A 21,481-nucleotide genomic window follows, 5' to 3' on the forward strand; every position below is an offset into this window, starting at 1 on the left:
ATATATATAATACATATTCCCAAGATATTATTTAGTCATAAGAGACTATATAAAAGCTATTAGGACTGTCTAGAATTAACTTCAACCTATGATACAATTTACAGGATGCGTCAAATACAAAATAAAAATTGAGGAAGATGGTCTGGGCCGCGTTCAAGAAGAAAATAATTTTTAACTATTTATTTACTAGTGATGTTTCGACCTACAATGTAGTTCTTCATCAGGGCTAAAATAGAAACGATACAAAGAAGGTTGAGTCAAGGTAAGAGTAAAAGAGTTACATAAAACAGATGTGGTGAGGGTATACAAATGATCAAAAACTTAATTAATGTAATGAGGATAAAGATAAATGCAAAAAGAATTATCTGACATAAGTTTATTACTCTTTATTATGTTAGCTAATAATTTTTTTTTTTGTATTTATCTTTTACGTTTTTTCTAGTTTCCATACCTCTCCACCTGTACATCTGTTTAGTGTCGCTCTTTTCTCCTTACATTGACTATCAATCTTTGTTTCTTTTTATTTTAGCTCTGATGAAGACCTTCATTGTGGGTCGAAATGTCAGCAATAAATAAATAGTTGAAAATTTTTTTGTTCTGGACTGCAGAACCCCCCTGACCATCTTCAAATTCACATATAGTCAATTATCTATGAAACAATTTTTTTTTAAATATGCCACTAATAAAGCAAAGCAACGTTCAGTAATATATATATTACACATTTAATTTTTAAATAACCTTGCAAAACATTCACTTAAATAAACCTGACTAAATTTAATAATCCTTTTACTGGAAGAGTCTTATGGAATTAAAAAGGATTTAGTGAATGACATAAATTCTTCCTTATTAAAAAACAATAGTTTATTTCATATCATCAGCAACGTTTCGGGAGATTTCCCCCATCTTCAGGCTGCTAAAAAACAAATTCAACAAAACCATAAACATGTTGCTGATGATATGAAATAAACTATTGTTTTTTAATAAGGAAGAATTTATGTCATTCACTAAATCCTTTTTAAACCTGACTATTTTAATCCCATAATCTGAAGAATATAGTCTGATTATTTATCAAGTTGTATACTTTATAGTGTAGCAGAATGCATCCTAAAATTAAATTCGAAGAATATCCAAAGATTGAACAAATTTTTATTTTGTAGACTAATGGGGTGTTTGGATACTCATCTGTCGTTTAGTAATCACTTGCTGGCTTTTCTGCTGTCCTTTAGATTTTGTATCATGAAAAGATTTACTCAAAGCTAGAAATAAAACTTTAAAATCATGTTGACAGGGTATTAATTCACTAAACATCCCATTTACTGAGTATTTTTCACAAAAACATAACTTTAACTGAACAATTGAAAAAGAAATCATAATTTTTTTTAAAACTTAACATAAGTTGATGCTTCTTCACTCATGGTCTACAATAGATCTTATTAGATATTATTAACCCTTTTACTCTCAATCAGTTTAGCTCAATACTTATAATGTCCTCATCGTACTTCACGATCAAAAGAAGGAAAAAGTCAGCGATCCTATAATAGAAGCTTAAAATTACTAAATTATTCATTATGTTTACTCCCTATTTATACCCCATAGGTTTCTTGTTTTTCCTGGCTTTGATAGTTTTACAGTGTATGACAGCATCAATTGATTTCTATGTTAAACTATAGTGGCTCATGAACCACTCCTTTGAAGTTGAAGTAAGTTTTCCACAGTTAACGTCACCTTTAATTTTTGGGATTTATTTTCATCCAAAAACTCACATTATTAAAATTACATTTTTAAACTCCTCTAATTTAAACGAATGCTTCTCTGTAATTGAATCATTGATTTTGCTTCCCTCTTATTTTTAGAATTTTACAATATCCATGTTATAAATCTGCTGCAAAAGATAAGATTTTTGTTTATACAAGTTGTTTCCTTATAAAATTCCCTCCCTCTTGAAGTGAAATAATTCATTGTTAATCATAAAGATGAACTGAAAAATCTTTGCTTTAAAACCTGCATTATACTACTTTATGTTAACTCATTTTTTCTACTACAAGAGGTAAAATGCATGGGTTTAATTCAAAAGGAAAAAAAATATTTAATTTTATTTATTCAGAAAACAAGAAAATATTTTTATCTATTTTTAGGCATAATTGAAACTAAAAGCTTAAATTTAAACAAACAGGACAGTAAAACGGAGTATAATACATAAAATCTCACATCTAGCGAAAAAAAATTCAGTATATGTTGTTAGTAAAAATTAAAAAAAAAAAGAAAAAGAAGGTACAGTTCGTTTAATTTAAAAAACTGTCAACAGATAGCAGCACCAATCAAGAAAGCAGGAAATAATAATAGTTCTAATTATTGCCACAAGAGGCCAGCACCATCCAGACATGGATTTCGTAGTAAAATCCAGCTCGAAAAATTTTATTTTGTAATAGGAAAGTGGGAGGCCGCAGGAGCTCAACAGACTAGGCTATAGTCACTGACCCGGTTATTTGAGCTCCTGTAAGCTTCTACTCTCCTAATATAAAATAAAATTTTCGAGCTGGATGGGCTAAAAAGTTCATGTCTGGATGGTGCTGGCCTCTTGTGGCGCTTATAGGAACTACTATTTTCTGCTTTCTTGATTAGTGCTGCTACCTTTTGACAGTTTTTGAAATCAAACCAAACTATAGCTTATTTTTCATTTTAATTATAATCAACTACATATTCTGCATTTTTTTCGCACTTTATGTCAGTTATTACGTACTAAAGTCCATTTTATTGTTTAATTTCATTAAATTCACAATATTTTATATTTGTAAACTTGATAAATAAACAGTTATCATTTAGAAACATTTACTATACATACTTTAGGCTAAAAAAAAAAAGGAAAACTATGTTAAATTAGAGCTGCTATTTTCCAGCTTTTGTGTAACTTTTTAATCATATTTTCATAAGTTTGAATTTTATTATTAATACAGCACTCTCTTACTTATTATTTTTATTAACTTTAAATATTATTAACTTTAAATATTAAACTTAAATTATTTAAGATAAAACTTTAAATAATGAAATGTAAACTTTGTCATTTAAAATAAACTGGGCTAAATAAGTAAATTTACCATCATTTCTTCAGCATAATTATTTCTCCAGCTTGTAAATAAACTAAAATATTTTAATTAATTAGAAGAAATTTGGACTTATTTTTAAATAAAGAGTATATAACTGTAGCAAAAGAGAAAAAACTTTTAAATTATTGGAAATTAATCATAATTACATTAATAATAAAAGAATTATATGCAATAAATTAAAATAAGATTATGATGGATTTTAACTGCTTTTTGAATGAAGAACTTGGAAATGAACCTGGAGTATGGAACATTGTTGTTTAGAGAGTTTGTTATGTATGTAATTTAATCAAAAAGGGTTGTTTAATCAAAATTGTTGAATTTAAAAACAACTATAACATGATATCACAGTGTGAGTGGAAAGAAAAAAAGAAAATCACACAAGATATTAATTTAAAAAAGGAAAGCTGTTAATTTTTATTTAGGCCATAGTTTTTTTACTTAGATCAGGGGTGCTCAACCCAAGGCTCACACATCACATACAGGAGATCCTCAATCAGCATGTCGCCTGTTAGCATTAATTTTATTACTTAAAAATAAATTAATGTTTGATATAAGTTACAAAAATATTATCCTGATAATAGACATTTTAAATCACATGGATGGGTGCTAGTGATTAGAAAAGGAATAAAGCATAAGGTGATCTTTAAGTGAATGCCACCACCTTCTATTTTCTCTAGAAATTTCCTTGAACTTTCCAAGGAAATCCTCATGCATTTACTTCTTCCTCAACTATGCCATTTCTGGTTTGAATTTCATGTTGTTCACAAAATTTACAGTAATGGAGAAACTATTTTTAAAAACAAAATTTCATAAAAATAATTATTATGAAGGTTTTGCATAATTAAATTATTCCACCTATGTGATGCACTCACTGTCTCAAAAGGATTTTTTGAAATTTCAAATAAAATATGAATCTTACTTTTAACTAATGTTTTTGTAAATTAAAATACTTACGCTTTGGTATACTTCATAAACCCAAATATAAAACTTATCAGTTATAAATAAAAGAATTTTATTTTAAAGAGGTGAAAGAGGATTGTAACAAATAATAATGCTGTTAGTACGGAATGTTTAGTTTTATTTATTATATATTACATACGTACAAAAAATATAATACATGTAAAGTATATATACAAATCACATTATATAAATAATATGACATTAGTGGAAGCCCCAAAGTTATAGTGCTTTAGCGAAAATAAAGCTGGCTGGGATGTCAGAAGTCTTGATCCCAATTTGACAGTTCATCTGGAGGGAAATCTGTTTCTTTAGGAAATTTATCAAAATATGAAGTATCTGTCAGGCCATTCAGCTGAAAAAATTAAATAAAAATTTATTAATAATTGAAACAGGTTTGTTCGGAAAGTTTATACTAAAATACAAAAAAAATATATATTAAATCATCTTGGGCATTCAAGAATAGAGCAGATGAAGGAAAGATGGAATTTGATAACTAAGAGAGATAGGAGAGTTCTATATTGACATTAGGAGTGTGTTTCAAAACCTAGGAATGACTATTTAAATCTTGCTTTATATTTTTACTTAAATGGTTTCTCAAAAATAAACTATTTGATAACAAACTTTCTCTGATAACAATCTACATAAATACTAGTCCCAGCTGATGGTGCACAGAAGAGAGGTGAATACCAAATTTAGGTGATATGGTCTGTTTATGGGGCAATACATTTTTAGAGGGAATTAGACTTTTTTGAAGTTTTAATGTGGGAACTTTTAAAACTGGGAACAATGAAAAACACATGTGCCTATCAATGTACTTCGAAAAAATCAATATATATGTTGGTCCATTTTTTATTTTACAAATAAGGAGTGCAATAAAATTTCTAGTTGCATTTCCTGTTGCCCTTCAGACGGGCCTCTCTAATAATAAAATCAAAACCTCCAAAGTTTGTTATAATAAACGTTAATGAAGTAGTGAAAAGCTTCAAAATTATTTAATTTTTAATTTTTATATTTATTTATGTTTAACATAATAAAAAGTTGAAGAAAAAATTTTCCTAAGCAATATGTATGATCCTTTACTATAAAATATATTTACTGTAAAAAGATTTAAAGTATAATTTAATCACCTTTGGTATTATTGGTGGAGTTACAGTTCTAGAACCGAGACCATTCCAGTCAAATCCTTGAAACCATCTGTAAGAGAAAGAAAAATTAAAAATATTACTTTGTATTCATTATATTTTATTTATTCTATATCTTCATTATATTTATAGATTTATTATAATACCTAATTGACAACAGGAAAGTTAATTGTATTTTAAATAATAATTTTACAAAAAACAATCTGTTTCTATTCTAAAGTAGAAAATAGTGTTTAAAGGTTATCCTTTCTTTTTTTAATAAAAAAATCTAATTTAAAATCATAAAAAAAAAATACGACTACTAATATTAGATTGTTTAATAGACGAAGTCATCTAGAAGGCTTCTTACTCTATACTTTGTTGTTAAAAAATATTAAATTTAATGTAAATGCTAATATTCTTGTGATAATATGTTATGAATAATGATTTGTGGAGTGAAATCTTGGATACCAATGGGTATTTCAGTGTGATAAAAAACCTAATATTTTCTCGATATGTAAATTAACTATTCATAGTTTGGTTTTGTTTGAATATTTACATCTAAAACATCACAATCATATCTTGGGGTGAACATAATACAACTAGGTACATCATATTACAACATGCAGCATATTAAGAACTAATTTAACTGATTTTAATGAATTCATACAAAATTGAAATGAGCACTTAAAGTAAATTAAACTTACTTGTGCTTTTTAATATCCAATATTCCTCCATGATGGCAACCTAATCTTTCTCCTGGAAGTTCCTTGCAAAGCTTTTTAATCAGGTTTTGTGCTGTCTTTGTAATGTTTCTTGGGAAGTCGACACTGTCAATGCCTTTTAGAATTAGGTTATAAATCTTCATTGGATCATTAGCAGAAAATGGAGGTCTGAAAAATGAAAAATAAATGTTTAAACATTGCTTTGTTAATATTTACATAAATCTTACTAAAATATATTTCTTAAATTAAGTAAAAAATGATCATGAAGTTTTTCCTATAATCTTGGTAAAAAATGTTTGCTATTATTTAGCTATTTACTAAGAGTATATACTTATTTCAAAAAAATTTAACAGTGAAATTCAATTTTAGGGTAGAGGAAATACAATTTCAAAATTCACTATGTAAACAATACTTTCCTACCTAAAGCTATTTTATAACATAATCATAGAAAAAAATATATATATAAATAAAGAAATTTAGGCTTGATTTAATACAATTAAAAAAGGTGAGTTTGTTTTGGAATGGTTATGCTCATTTTATTAAAACAATTAGTAGATAATTACATTTATTCATGAATATTTTTAATAATTCATTATAATTACTGCCAATACCATAAATACATGTATATTTCATACTTACATGCCAGTTAATAGCTCAAACATTAGGATACCAAGAGCCCAATAGTCAACAGCTTTATCATGGCCTCTGTTTAGAATGACTTCTGGAGCAACGTATTCAGGAGTTCCACAAAACGTCCAAGTCTTGGCACTGCATGATGGTAATTTTTTTGCAAATCCAAAATCGACCTAAAAATAATAAAAAAACATTGATTCAAAGCTGTATCATTTACTTTGCAATTTATTACTAACCCTGGTAACTAAAATAATTATTAATTTTTCATGTGAAATTGGTTTGAGCCTGATGATTGATACAAAATGTTTTCTAAATCTAAATAGTTATTTTAGGCGTCTTTAGTCTAGCCACTGCACATGATACTGAAAAAATAACTTAAAAATTCATAGAAAAATAATAATTTAAATAAAATGAGTTGTATCAAACATTTTGGCCATTCAAGAACGATTTTAACTACAAATTTATACCTCACATCCAAAAATTAATTTTTTTTGCACGCTATTCTTCCCAGGTTTAATAATTTTAGTCAAACTAACCTTTTTTTTCACTTTTTCATTTAATTTTAAAAAATCTTGATTACAATTTTAATATGATTTTCTTTTATCCATGTTTAATCATTTATCGGTAAATAAAAAATTATTGTGACAGCATTTCACCTACATAAGTTAAATTTTAATTAAAAATTATTTTTTACATTTATTTGACAGTGAGGAAATTTAAATTTTGAAATAAACTGCATATATTTTTAATTTGTATAAAAAACCTTTACTTTTGATAGTAAACTTTTTAATTACTAACATTCCTTCACCTAAAATTCTATATAAATTACAATATTTACCATTTTGACAAATCCTTGATTGTCTAACATCAAATTTTCAGGTTTTAGATCCCTGTAGACAATGTTCCTTCGATGTAGATAGTCCAAGGCTTCTACGACACATGCAGTGATGAAGCATGCAGTCGAGTCATCAAAAAATGCTCTATCTCTGAGTAAACTCCAAACTTCTCCTCCCAAGCAGGGTTCCATCAGGAGATAAACATATTTATTATCCTTGAATGTTTGAAAGAGTCTGTAAAGGAAATTGTTTTACTCAAATTGAAATCTAATAGCTCTATCTTATTTGATTATTGAACTGTGAATTTCTGAATAAAATTTATTTTATAAACTAATTTTATAAGATTATTAATTATTTTACATTCTTTCAATTGTTGAGGTTATCATAAAAAGTTAATATTGCTATTAACCATGAGGCTACAAATAAAAAATATTTGAAAAAATAGGCTAACAATTTTACCTGCAAACAAAAGGAGAACGGACAGAAAACAAGATGTCTCTTTCGCTGAAGACATGAGTAATTTGATGGGTTTGGATGATATGGCACTTCTTCATACATTTCAATGCGTAAACAGCTCCTTGTTTTGATTTGACTAGTTCCACTCTCCCAAAACCACCAACTCCTAACGTAGCTACTATATCCAGGTCTTCGAGGTCCAGTTCTTCATACTCTAAAACCAATAATTAGGCTTTCAGAGCTACTAATAAAGTTTAGAATAGTATGCGATAGTAAATCATACTGATGATTCGTAAGGATCTTTAAAATTCCACTTTAATTATCTTTTCTTATGAGTTTTTAGTGAATATTGAAGAAAAGATGTAGAAAATAAATTTTAATTGAATAATAGATGGGCTTTATTAGAGAATAGTCAAATAATAAGGACCATAATAAAGTATAAACTTCATAAGAAAATAATTTTGTGATTATATATATAAACAGTGTTTGCCACACTTAATTTGTTTTCTAACAAAATTGTTTAATTTAAAATTTAAAGAAAACATCATTTTCTACAGTAACCATATCGGCACTTATGTAAATAACATCTGCCTAGATGCTGGAAGTATCCAAACCCAGAAAGAAAAATAGGATATGCTAAATAATAGATAAAATATATATTGAGGGTAGTAATAAACTGCATGAACTATGAGACTAAGATGAAATTCGAACTTAATCAATTCTGATTAAGTTGTGACATAGACTTAATATAATATTTAGGTACTGTAGTATATTGAGGATTCTAATTTTTCGCTCTGTTTGTTTTTAAATCATAATTCATGGAAGAAGGCTTGACCTGTATTTTTCAATATGATCACCTTGGTGACCTTCTATTGAATGAAATAAAGAGGTTTAGAATAGGGAATAGGGAAAACCACAAAATCAACCTGGGGCCTGTTTCATAATAAACTACAAACTAATACTATTAGTTTTGCTGATTTAACTTAATACAATTACACTGACTTGTACAATAGTAACTTGTACGTTAGTACTTTTTAACTTCTGTAATATCACTACTGTAATAGTCCTCCCTATTATGAAAAAAAAAGTATTAGTGTAATTAACACGTTGTTTCTATACTTGTATTTTGAACTAATACTATTAGCTCTCATTATGAAACAAGGCCCTGGTGTTTTAATCCTAATCTGTATTTATTATGAAAGTCCTCAAGCTTTCTAAAATGATCGTACAGTAGATCCCACAGACCTAGTTCTAAAATATTTTATTTAAATAGGATCAGAATTGAATGATGAAAACTGATTGAAACACAAATTAAATAAAATTTTTACCTATTTTCAGATTTAATAATTATAATAATAAGAAATTCTTTATTTATTCTGGGACAGGTCACATTAGAATAACACTACAAAAATAATAGATGGGTTTCAGAGCCTTAGGGTAACAAATAAAAAGAACAAAAAAATTAATTGATAATAAAGAATAATATAATACAATTATGATGGAAGAAGGAATTGGTTAACATGCTGAAAGAAGGATTCCAGGAAATATGATAGGAAGCCTATAGCTACTTTAATTCTGCATAAAATTGAGAGGATACATACTTAATAGGGGAATACTTACCAGTTTCACTGTCTGTAAAGCTATCTCGGCTCGGAGGTCGAGAAACTTTATTTTTGTCCCCATAGTCTTTATCTTGGAGCTCACTAAGATCTCCAATCAATAACAAGAATGACCTGTAAGTAGAATATAGCTTCTTAATCTATTAATGTTTCCCCTGACATACATCAAATAATACAAATATGTGATGATAATTAATAAGAAACTACCACTTATATTCCCATTTTCATGGCTATCTCTTCTAATTCAATTGCTTTTAAAATTATCATTAATGAAGAAGAAAAGTTTTTACTATTAAGGTATATATTGGTGCTCCAGTTCGACAATGTAACATCTAAAAAAATGGTTATTTTGAGAAATGAATGTAATTTTAGCAATAAAGGTATACAGTTCAAAATTGTAATATATATCGAAAAATTTTACTCAAATTTTATGACATGTTTTAGTATGATTTTGTGTTTTACTGTATAGATCTTACCCTTATTGTAAAGATTACATGCATATCTCAAAATAACCATTTTTTGATATGTTAAACAGTCAAACTGGGACAGTGATATAAGTTCAGTCTTTCAAAATTTGTTTAAACAATTATAGGGAACCAACAGGAAATATAGTTGCAAGTAATGCAAATAAGGTGTAATATGAAAGTAGTACAACACAAAGAAATAGTTTTTCATCTTGTTTAAAAATTTAAGATTACTCATGCTAAATTTGGTAGTCTCCCTGTGATTTGTGTTTCAAAAAAGATTAGATTGAATGACACGAAATATACATTTTTCATAATTACTTCTGTGAATGTGAGTCATTTGATGACTTTAAATTAGTTCTTCAGAAAACCTCAAAAGTTAAAAGAAAATAAATAAATCTCAGATGAGATTTTGTCTCACAGAGCAAGTTACAAAAAATTAGCTTTTTATAATCTCAAAAAGAAGAATTTGAAGGTTTTTCAAGTTCAGTATTACAATCAGTTTATCATATAAGAGAAATGGTACATAAATTTCGGTTTTCATTATTAATTATAGTATGACCCAGTTTATCAAGATTAATTTTTATAGAATTATTCTGTACAATGCATATTTTCTACAATGTATGGTATGAGAATTAATTGAAAAATTATTGATATTAATGACATTTGTGAAAAGAATGTGCACAAAAATTGTTTGTTGGATAGAGAGCTAATAATCACCTAAAACTACCATAAATCACACTTTGTATTACAATAAAATAAAAAAAATGAAAAAATTAGGAGTTAACACTGCAGTAGACTGAACCTATCAGTTACATGAAAATAATTAAACTTACTGTTCTCTTATCAGTAGAATTCAAAGGAAAGCAAACGGCATTGATTGTAATATAACTTTTGATATATTATGTACTTTTTAACAAAACATACAAATTATAAGTTGATTTTTAAGTGCAACTAATTTTTCAGTAATAAAAATTTGAATATGGTCAATATTTGAAATTGGTTATTTATGTTATTAAGTGTTTTGAAAGTATATATTAAGATTCCATTTATAAATTTTGTGACTTACTGAGTTTTATATATGTTTTATGTTTGAGTTTTATAAGAGTTAAGGTTTCATAAGGACGTCTACAAAAAAAAAAAAATGCATCACAATGTTCACATGAACTACAATAATGCAATAAGCCAAAAATAGCCTCCTTTTCCAACAAAGTCAGAAGCCTCACTTTTAATAATTTAATACAATTTTTACTAAGCATAAATGATGTATTTGTATTAGAAATGACAAAATTTAAATACATTCAATTTAATATTAACAATGCTTAAAACAATACTTTGTTATGTATTTAAAATTAAAATAAATGTGTATTTAAATAAATTTTGAGGCGAGGGCCTTTTTGTAAATGAAAATATACAAATCTCTTTCCCAGAGAAAAAAACCCAGAGAGACTGGATTGGGTTTTAAAATATACAGAGAGCCTGAAAACAAAAAACCCCTAAAGAACCAAAATAATACAGAAAAGAAAATATACTTTCCAAATGATACACAAATTTAATAATATTAAAACATTACAGAAATATAAATGTGTTATAAAATAATAAAATATATATACAAACTAAAATATCTGGTATTTAAAAAAGAAATAATTAACTCTCTAATGTTTAATGAAAACACAGAAAAAATAAATAAAAAGACTCAAGATTTGATAAAATAACAAAAGAAAGTCAGAGAAACAAAATTAAATTAATAATAAACCAAACTTTGGGCTTTAAATTTACTTGGTAATTTTTTTTTAAAATGCACCCAACTAATGTTATGTAGTGTCATATGATTTCAGTATATCTTAGACAGCTTCTGGGATCAATTGAGTTTCTGATATCGTGGGTACAGGATTCTACTGTGTGATTATAAATTATAGTACAATAAAATTTAATAAGTAAATTATAACTCAGTCAATCATTATTAACAAACTGTCTCTTTCTTTACTGATAATAATGACATCCTAAAAAAATAGTATTTTAGGTAACATAATAAGATATATAGATAAGGTAGGCAATAGGGTCGATAATTATTAAATGCAACTTACTCTCTGTCAAGTGTTAAACACTCTACTCCAGGTGATAGTGCGATGACATTGGCTGTTCTCGAATCTTCTTTAAGCAGGGCTTGTTCTCCAAAATAATCTCCTCTCGATAATTTTCTGACTTCTTCTTCAGTTCCATCTAAAATTTTGTAGATAATCAGGTAATAATAAAATAAAAGTGACATATACATTTTTTTTTTACTCTATTAATTCACACTTGCCTTCAGATTAAAGACAACCAGCAAATATAATATCTGCAACATTGCAATAGCATGAGTGGCATGATAAAGATTGGTACTCATTGGTACTTGCAGTTCCTTTACTTATTAGTCTACATTATGTGTTGTCAGGAATATTCATGGTAGCCATGTCTTGTTCTATTATATTAGTGTGGTGATAGAGTTTTTCATGAAATGTCTTATATGATATTTTAATGTAGTCTTGTACAGTAGGTATATGTACAGAGTTCTGTTACTGACATACCATGTAGATCATATAATCAGTGTTTTTGATTTAAATGTTTGTAGTTTGTTTATGTGCGTTTTTTGGCTGACCTGTAAATTTTACAAATTTTAATCTGATTTTAAATTATTCTACAAAATAAAAATATTAATACTTTATTTAATTTCTAAGATAAATTTGGAGAAAATAGTCTGGAGATAGAGTATAAATGACGAAATTTGTGGGCTTTATTAGAATGAGGATCATAATTTGAAAGATACAGTCTCGGTCAAATTATATTGTTGATCATCCTGACCTTCACAAAGATTTTGTCATTCCTGTACCTCCTTATCAAACCAGACAACATTCGATTTTTGAAATAACTTCTCACAAATGAAATAACATTAAGTTTTCCAGTTTACCAAGGATGAAGATAATGTCAACTCATTGCCAAATGATATTGTTTCATTTGAGTTTATTTTCAACTAAAAAATAAACAATGCCAAATTTCAAATAATTTTAATTGATGTTACTTTAAACTGTTTGTTGCAATTTACTGCAGTAAATGATATATTAATAAGGAACTAAAACTGTTTTATATTAGTTATTGCTTTCATTTTTATCTAAATAATATCCCTATTTATTTTCACATTATATTATTTTTTATATAAATGATATTATATAATATATAAAATATCATATTCCATCCAAGTGCTTGAAATTGCAATTTATGTCTTATTTGTTCCATATATTAATGTACTATATATAATTTGTATTTATATGTATATGTAAATGGGTTTATCTGTATGGATAAATAAATCAAACCTAAATTGAGTATCTGGCATTATTCTGCTAACCTAACTCACTAACCATTGAAAAAATGATGGATTGGGTTGGTGATAATTCAGACTAGGTGATTTTACTGAACTTCAACTTTTTTTTATGAATTACTGATTACCACCCATAACAAGTATCTACTCCTAAATAGAGTAGAATCCACAGAATTAATTAAGATAAACTTACCATATTATAATTAATTTCTTGCCAGCAATAAACAATTTTATTCCAGGTTGTTTTAAAATTTGCAGCATACTTGAAGATGTATTTAAAATAAAATGGTCACTAAGGATTGTCACAAGAAAAAATGCTAAACTAAAATATCTGATTAAATATTAAAACTTTTGAAATTACATTAACCTATATATCACTAATTTGCTTAAATAGTGGTCCATTTTTTTTCTCTTTGTATTTTAGGTATTCTATAGATTGTAACAACCCTACTACCTTCAGGACAGTCTGTAGGATGACCCCAGTAGAGAAAGTTACCCAAGTATGCGTGACTATCTTTGGAATATGTCCAATTAAAAAAAATAAAAATATTTTTTTTAGATTTGCCACTATTAAAGCTAAGTAGTGATATGTATTACATAGTTATGTAAATATTCACATTTATCTGCAGGTTACCATAAATACGAAAATTTTTTGATTTATTAATCATATAATCACTTGTTTGATATTTCGTGTTATCTGGAATAGACACTATTCCAGATAAACAGATTTCTACAGCACATTTTTTATTGCATTTTAAAAATATTTTAAGAAAAATACCTGTTGATTTCTTTGTCACTTTAACATTTCCTCCGCTCAATAAGTAAAATGTGTCTCCTGGTGTTCCTTGGCGTACGATGTAATGACCTCCAGGATAAAATTCCTAAATAAAAAAATAAAATAAAAAATGTAAATTTTCGGAAACTCTATCCTTTTAAGTTATATGATATTTAATCTTATATTTTGCAAGTGGTCCGAAAAACCACAATAGTAAGAGGAAAAAGACCCATTCTGAGGCCTGAGAGGTCATAATGGCTCAAAGGGTTTGGGCTTATCAGCTGAGTATTTCAACGACACATTACATGATTTTTAAAGTAACTGTTAAAGTTATGGTATTTAAAAAAATAAAAAATAAAAATTAGGCCTAACAAAACTTAAGAACAAGTTAAAAAATCACTGTGTCAATACAGTGAAGTGAGCCAGCAATTATTGAAGGATTTTTTTGTGCCTGGTACCTTCAAAATACCATGTTAAGATACCATACACAGGACTGAAGTAAGTTGATGAAAGGTACAAAAACTGCAAGATAAAAAATATATATAGGAGAGGTTTTTAAAAATAATAATAAAAATACAAAGGATAATATTTCTAGCAGTTTTTATATTTTTATGTTTGTTTATATTTTTCCCCTGATTTAATGAGCTAACTGACACTTAAAAATATTTTGATAGATGAAAAGGATTCAGTAAACACATATAAATTTTTTATCCCTAGTAATTTAAGTAGTTTTTAGGTTTTAAACAGTTTTCATAAATTTTGTACCAGCATTATTTATAAAATCAACAATAAATGAATATCACTAATTTACATTTTACATAACTTACTTCAAGAACTTAACTAAAAAAGTAATAAGTATTTTTAAACTTGTACCAGTTGTAATGAATCTGCAATCTTGCTTAGCACATCTTCGTTTAATCTCTGGAGCAACGGAACGCTGCGGAGAAACAAAATACTTTCTTCCCTCCGCTGCAGACCAGACCTTTGCATAATATTCTGGAAAACCCTCCGGTCCAATACCCATACTTCACCTGTTTCGAGCACTGTAAAAAATAACATACGTAAATTATTAATACTATCTATTTCAAGCTAATTCAATGTCAGAATATTACGATCATTAGGAATGATATTAATTGACATAATAAAGAGCATGGGGTTTTGAATTGTCAGAATTGGAAACAGGAAGGCTATGGACATTTTGGTTGAACTCACTAAAGTTTTGTTTAAATAAATCTTTTTCTTAAGAAACCAGAAAAATACAGGAAGAAAATATTAACATGATTATAATACTTCAATCAATATAACTAATTAATATTTGTAACATTTATAATAAATTATTTAATTTAATGAGTTTAAACCATCACTGGTCAGATAGTGCTATTACCAGAGAGACATTTTCAAAGTCAACCATTGAATTCAAGAAAAGTGAATACAGGATTTTTTTTTTTAGTTTGGTGTTTGAAGTTTGAAGTGAAAAACAAATGTTTTGGCATTAAGCATTAATGTATGAGAATTAAAGTGGCAATAATACATACTATTTAATTGAATAATATATATATTATATAATATATTTAAGTACATTTATATAAAATTAAATTTCTTGCAATTAATGAAAAGCGACTTACACCATTTTCATTCTCATTGGCTCATAATATCAAAAATCTAATAAAATAATTATAAAATATATGCTTTAAGGATAATTAATATACCCCTGATTGATGCTGTTCTTGTGCAGTTATATAGAATAGCTAACTCTCCGAAAGCTCTTCCAGGACCCATTTTACCGAGAACCTCCCCATTTTTCATGACTTCGAACTCTCCACATGCAGATACATAAAGGTGACTTCCTGAAAACAATTGTTTATGTTTTTGTTAACTTATGACTCATTCATAACACTTAAATCATTATGAAAATAATATTTACCAGCTTCTCCTTCTTTGATCAAAAAACTGCCTTTGACACAGACTCTTGGGTACATACAATCAATGATTTCCCTCATCTGGCCCGGTTCAATGTTCCTCAGGAAATCATTTTCGAGCAGTGCTGTTTTTATTAGTTGTTTGGCCCTGTAAATAAAAAAGAAAAATACAATTAATTAAAACCTGAGAATAGTAAAATAAAAACAGAAAATGTTATGTGGTTTTAAATGTCTGTTGTTTTTGTAACAATTAAATATACTAACTATAATTTTAGAGCACTATGATTCACATGTATGAGTTTAACGTTTAAACTAACAAACGTTGCCACGACCTCTCTCTGAGTAACTTTGGACTTGATAACAATAAAAAGCTCCAGAAAAAGTTGCTTACGACACCATCTATAAAAACTGTCTTTGGAAAATCATAACAGAACTGGAATTCAAAGGGAAGTTGGTGTGATTGATAAGGGCTTGCATGAGTGGTTCCTAATGTAGAGTACATGGTTTATGAGGGATGATCAAATCCTTGGAAAAGAAGTCGGGACTTAGTCAGAAAGAATGCCTTTCTCCGATTGCTATTTAACCTGGCATTGTTAATGATGATGTGGTACAGTATGTATATATATTTATATATACAGTATATAAATATATATTTTAATTTTAAAAATATATAAATATATATTTTACAGTATAATTTAACTTATTAAAGAAGGCTTTGAACTCACTGTTAGTTCTTCATTGCAATATAGAAGGTTAAGCCCTTCCTTTTTAAAGTCCAACATTCCAAACCATATCTTAAAACAGGTTTTATATCAGCATACTTGTATATATAAATAAACTACTCATAAAATACTTGAGTAGACCACAACAGCACCTTTTTTTTTTTTTTTTTTGTAAACTGTTCTACTGCTGTGACTGCTTTGTTTCTGCTTTATGTGTTGTTCTATCTAAGTATTGCTATCTATTAATGATTTTTGTTAATTTGCTTAGTTGATTAAACGATTGTTGCAGATAAGAGAGATATGAAGGAGTGAAACAAGGGAATAATGTATTGGATGAATTAGAAAATTGTTAGTTATATATTCATTTAAGTATTTCTTTTAACTAACTTTAAAAAAAAAAAAAAAAAAAATCATTCATTCCTGTTGAACAGATCCGTTACTTAGGACTAAATCTGGACAAACGACTGACATGGAATCCTCATACAAGACTGAAAAGACAGGAAACTGCTCGTCGATTCCGACTATTACAGCATTTACTAGACAAACGGTCCAAACTTCCAATCCATTACAAAAGACTGATCTACATGACTATTATAAGGCCTATTTGGACATACGGAGTTGAGCTATGGGGCTCCACTAAACCATCTAATTCCTCTCGAATCTAATCCTTACAGTCCAAAATCCTTCGTAAAACCTTTATTGCTCCTTACTTTGTCACAAATCAAATCATCCATCAGGACCTCAATGTCCCCTATGTTGCCGATTTGGCCAGAACCAGATACCAATCCTTCCATAATAAACTTCCCAACCACCCAAACCAACTCGTTTCTAACCTGGCTTCTCCTTCACTACCTAATAATCCTCCTAGATGTCTGAAAAGAAGATGCCCTCGAGATCTCCTTTAGAAATGTTTTTGGAGTTCTATCAATGGGTAGATTCTCCACATGATTTTATCATGTCATAATATCACTTACAGCAAATTTACTTGATGTGTATATATGTATACAGTTGTAAATATCAATAAATAAATTACTAAAAAAAAAAAAAAAATCTAATTATACATTAGTATAATTTAACTTTTTAAAGAAGGCTTTGAACTCACTTTTAGTTCTTAAATTGCAATATAGAAGGTTAAACCTTTCTTTTTTAAAGTCCAACATTCCAAAGCATATCTTAAAACAGGTTCTACATCAGCATACTTGTATACATAGATGAACTTCTACTCTTAAAATACTTGAGTAGACCATAACATGATTCTTCTTGAACATTGTTTTAGAAATTTGGAGTTGGATGGCAAGGTGTACAAAGTCTACAATGTACTCAAAATTATTCTCCCCAATATTTACATATCCTTCTCATCAACTGCCACTCCAATAATCAAGTGCTTAGTCTTTTGCTTATTGACTTCCTGGTCTACTTTCTTTGCTACTTACTCTAATTTTACAAAGGCCTATCCTAATATGCCAAGGGACCTTCAAATTAAAACAACATTAGCTGCTTACATTAACAGCTAGATTATTCTATTAAATATATGATCACAAATCTGGATGTCAAATTCTCTGATGATCTTTTCTTATGAGCCAAGGCGAGAATAAATATTTCAGAGCGAGTCAAACTCCAGATTTCTTACTTCCCTGTTATCCTTCCCTACTTCCATATTATCCTTCCCTATTTATTCTCCGATGAACAGAAAATTCAGCTCTATATTCTCTCACTTTTTCCAGCATATCCCTGAGCATGAATATTTGATATTTTATCACTTGCCGATTAATCACTTTGGAAGTAGTATTTTTACAAAGCAGCGATATCCCTCAATGATTTCCGAAGTCGAAAATATCTCTTTCTTCCAAATATACATAAAAAAATGTACTTAAATACTACGGAACAAAAAATAAATAATAAATATATAAACCCTTTACCTGAAATCCTTCTCATGTTTAGTAATCTGTATGGTTCCAGCATTGAGTACAGACGAAGAGCTCTCGCCAGACACCCCCTGCTTCTTGTTACTATGCCCCTGCCCAGCCATACCCTGGGCAGTATGAAGGCTCCCGAGAACTTCATCATTCTTTAGTCTTCCGGTCTGTTGTAATACACTCTATAACAAAGTCAAGTAAGGATAAGCCATTTATTATATCAAGTTGATTTAGTCAAATATTGTTTAAGAAAAATTAAAATAATTCAATAGTCAATTGTTATTATACTATATTCTTTAGTTGTTATAGCAATGCAGTTACAGAGAGTACCTATTGTTGTTATGCTGTATTTTATTAGTTGATATGACAATAAATCCTAGTTTATCTTATATATAAATAGCCATATATAAATTACCATTATAAATTGTAACTAACCTAAGATCTTAATGTAATTTTATTCTGCATACTGAAACTTTCTAAATGTTTGCCAGACAAATAATTATAATGTGTAATCCATGTATTTATTCTTAGAGGACATTTGTCCTAGAATAAAATTATTTCTTCATTTTCATTATGGTTATAGCGAATACCAGATCAATACTTAGATACTGTAAATTTCAGTCTAAAAAGCTTAATTAAAAAAAGAATACACATAATTTTTTAATATAAAAAAAATATGGTGTTTATCCAATTTTTATTTATTGTATGATTATAAGACAAGAAAAAGGATTAATAAAGAAAAAGAATAAAATGATGATACAAAGATACAGATAAAATAAAAATAATAAATGAAGTTCTAAGAAAAAAATTAATGAAACAGGGCAGGATGTAACAAACATTCTCATTTTGTGATATTTACTGTTTTTATTTTCCCTCGGGACAGTGAATTACATTCATACATTAAAAACTTTTGATTAATTTCACATTAATAGTACATTTTTCTTAGGGGTTCGTCCAACTCGTCGGTCTTCAGGCATTTTTCTTATATTATTATTGTTATGTTTCCCTTTTTTATTTATTTTTCTTTTATTGTATGTTTTTTAACATTTATATCACTGAGCAATTTTTTATACAATTTCTGTTCAAAATTATGAAATCTTTTCTTCTTCTAGATTCACAGAGGTTAAATAATGTGTTGTATTTCATGTATAGGTTCAGAAAATATTATAAAGTCCCTTCGAAAAATAAAATAACTTAATAAATCCTCATTGAGTATATGTAATACTTTAGTTTTCTCTCTTATATATATATATATATAATTATATATTCACCTACTCTAATGTACTATTGTTCTTATTATTTATTTTCATAACATTTTAATTATCTTTAAATCATGTATTTTTTATATATTACTTTTGTTTTATAAATTTGTTTTGTAATAGTCATTTTCTATACATCTCAGAATCTATTTTATTATTGAGGACAGTCTACATATTTGGACTGAAACTTCAATTTGAAATAAAAATTTAAAGATGTTCTGTTTCTTCTAGAAGATTTTTTCTAGGAAAGTGAAGTGGTTGAACCCGAAGATATCACCACTTTCATTAAAGAGAAATTAATTCAGTTTCTTTGTTTGGACCGTGCAGTGGATTGCAACCACTTCTAGTTCTAGTACTAGTTCACCTCATACTCAATTTTCATATGCAAATACAAAGGAAATTACGAGCGTGGAGGAAGTGAAAAAATTGTCTTCAGAAATTAATGCCTCCCAGAAGTGGGATGTATCATCGCTTCTTAGAAATGGGACGCCATGTTTTAATTATTGTATCGACCACAATGTGCGTCGTGACATTTCTAGAGGTACAAAATTAAAAATCAAATCCGCTATTTTAATTATTTTAATAAAGTTATGATTTCTTAAATTAACATTATAGTAAATATATATGTATTTTCTCTTGCATAGTAACTCTATGCAGGAGGAGTTTATTTAAACATATACATACTCCATGCGAAATCGCATATTGTATATATGTAATGCTGCGTTAACATTAGAATAAGTTATAGTACTATACTAAAGATATTAAAAGAAAAGATAACAGAAACAAAAAAACAAAGAACAAATAAAGTATAAAATACAATAACTAAACTGATGCAATTAGAACTTATGGTTAGAGAAGACAACTAATTATTTAATACAATAGATAACAAAAATTAAAAGTATATGGATAATAAAAATAAGTGAACATAAATACAGTGCAGATGTGGGAATTAAATATTGAACTAGAATAAAACATAATTAAATTAATTGTTATTATATAAGAGGTACAATTGGGGTACATATGAATATAAAATTTGAGCTAACTCTATATTAGAGATGTGCATCAGCTCTTTTTTGTATTTTCCGAAGATTTCAGATTGCTTAAGTGGCCATGTATCTCCATGCGTTATGCAGGTTTTCATTAAATTTAACCTTTGTTGATCTACAGAGTGCAGTCGAAAAATAAGCGATTAAAAGTTTGTGGAGTTAGTCCGTCGTAACAGCAGAAATCAGTGTTCGTTATGTGAAATATCTATATAGTAGTACAAGAGCCCAAGAGGAGAAAAAAGGCAGTTATCTCACCCTAATTTTGGATTACTTTAATGAAAACTATGTATAATTAATAGTCAAAATTGATGAGTCTGCCAAGTATAGGTAGGGGGAATAAAAAATGGCGGCTGTTTCAAAGCGCTAACAAAAAAACTAATTTTTCATTCGGAGCTCTATATCTCAAAAAGGAGGAACAACACAAGAAAACCTAAGAGAACGTCATTTAAAGAAGAGTAAATTTGCTAAAATATGAGCCCTAATAGAGTTATTTACGTTAAATAGTTTTCGAGGTATAGCTTTTTAAAAAGCAACATTTCATAAAAATGTTGTATGGGACGTACTAAAAGAT

The 21,481-nt window shown here is 27.8% G+C and overlaps 1 protein-coding gene across 1 annotated transcript; it reads right to left on the reverse strand.

The window, feature by feature from the left end:
* Positions 1–4,165: 4,165 nt before the first annotated feature.
* Positions 4,166–18,787, reverse strand: LOC106678864 (Protein kinase, cGMP-dependent at 21D; the record flags this gene model as incomplete). Its single annotated transcript, XM_014417664.3, is given in 13 exon segments — positions 4,166–4,416; positions 5,192–5,258; positions 5,893–6,078; positions 6,550–6,716; positions 7,382–7,613; positions 7,839–8,049; positions 9,456–9,568; positions 12,006–12,141; positions 14,052–14,154; positions 14,922–15,091; positions 15,758–15,895; positions 15,973–16,115; positions 18,609–18,787. Coding segments are annotated over 13 exon segments (1,941 nt in total), but the record flags the coding sequence as incomplete, so codon positions are not given.
* Between the last annotated feature and the right edge of the window lie 2,694 nt (positions 18,788–21,481).

This window comes from Halyomorpha halys, unplaced genomic scaffold (genome assembly GCF_000696795.3).
Source record: "Halyomorpha halys isolate HHAL.00 unplaced genomic scaffold, Hhal_1.1 Scaffold164.1, whole genome shotgun sequence".
NCBI lineage: Eukaryota > Metazoa > Arthropoda > Insecta > Hemiptera > Pentatomidae > Halyomorpha > Halyomorpha halys.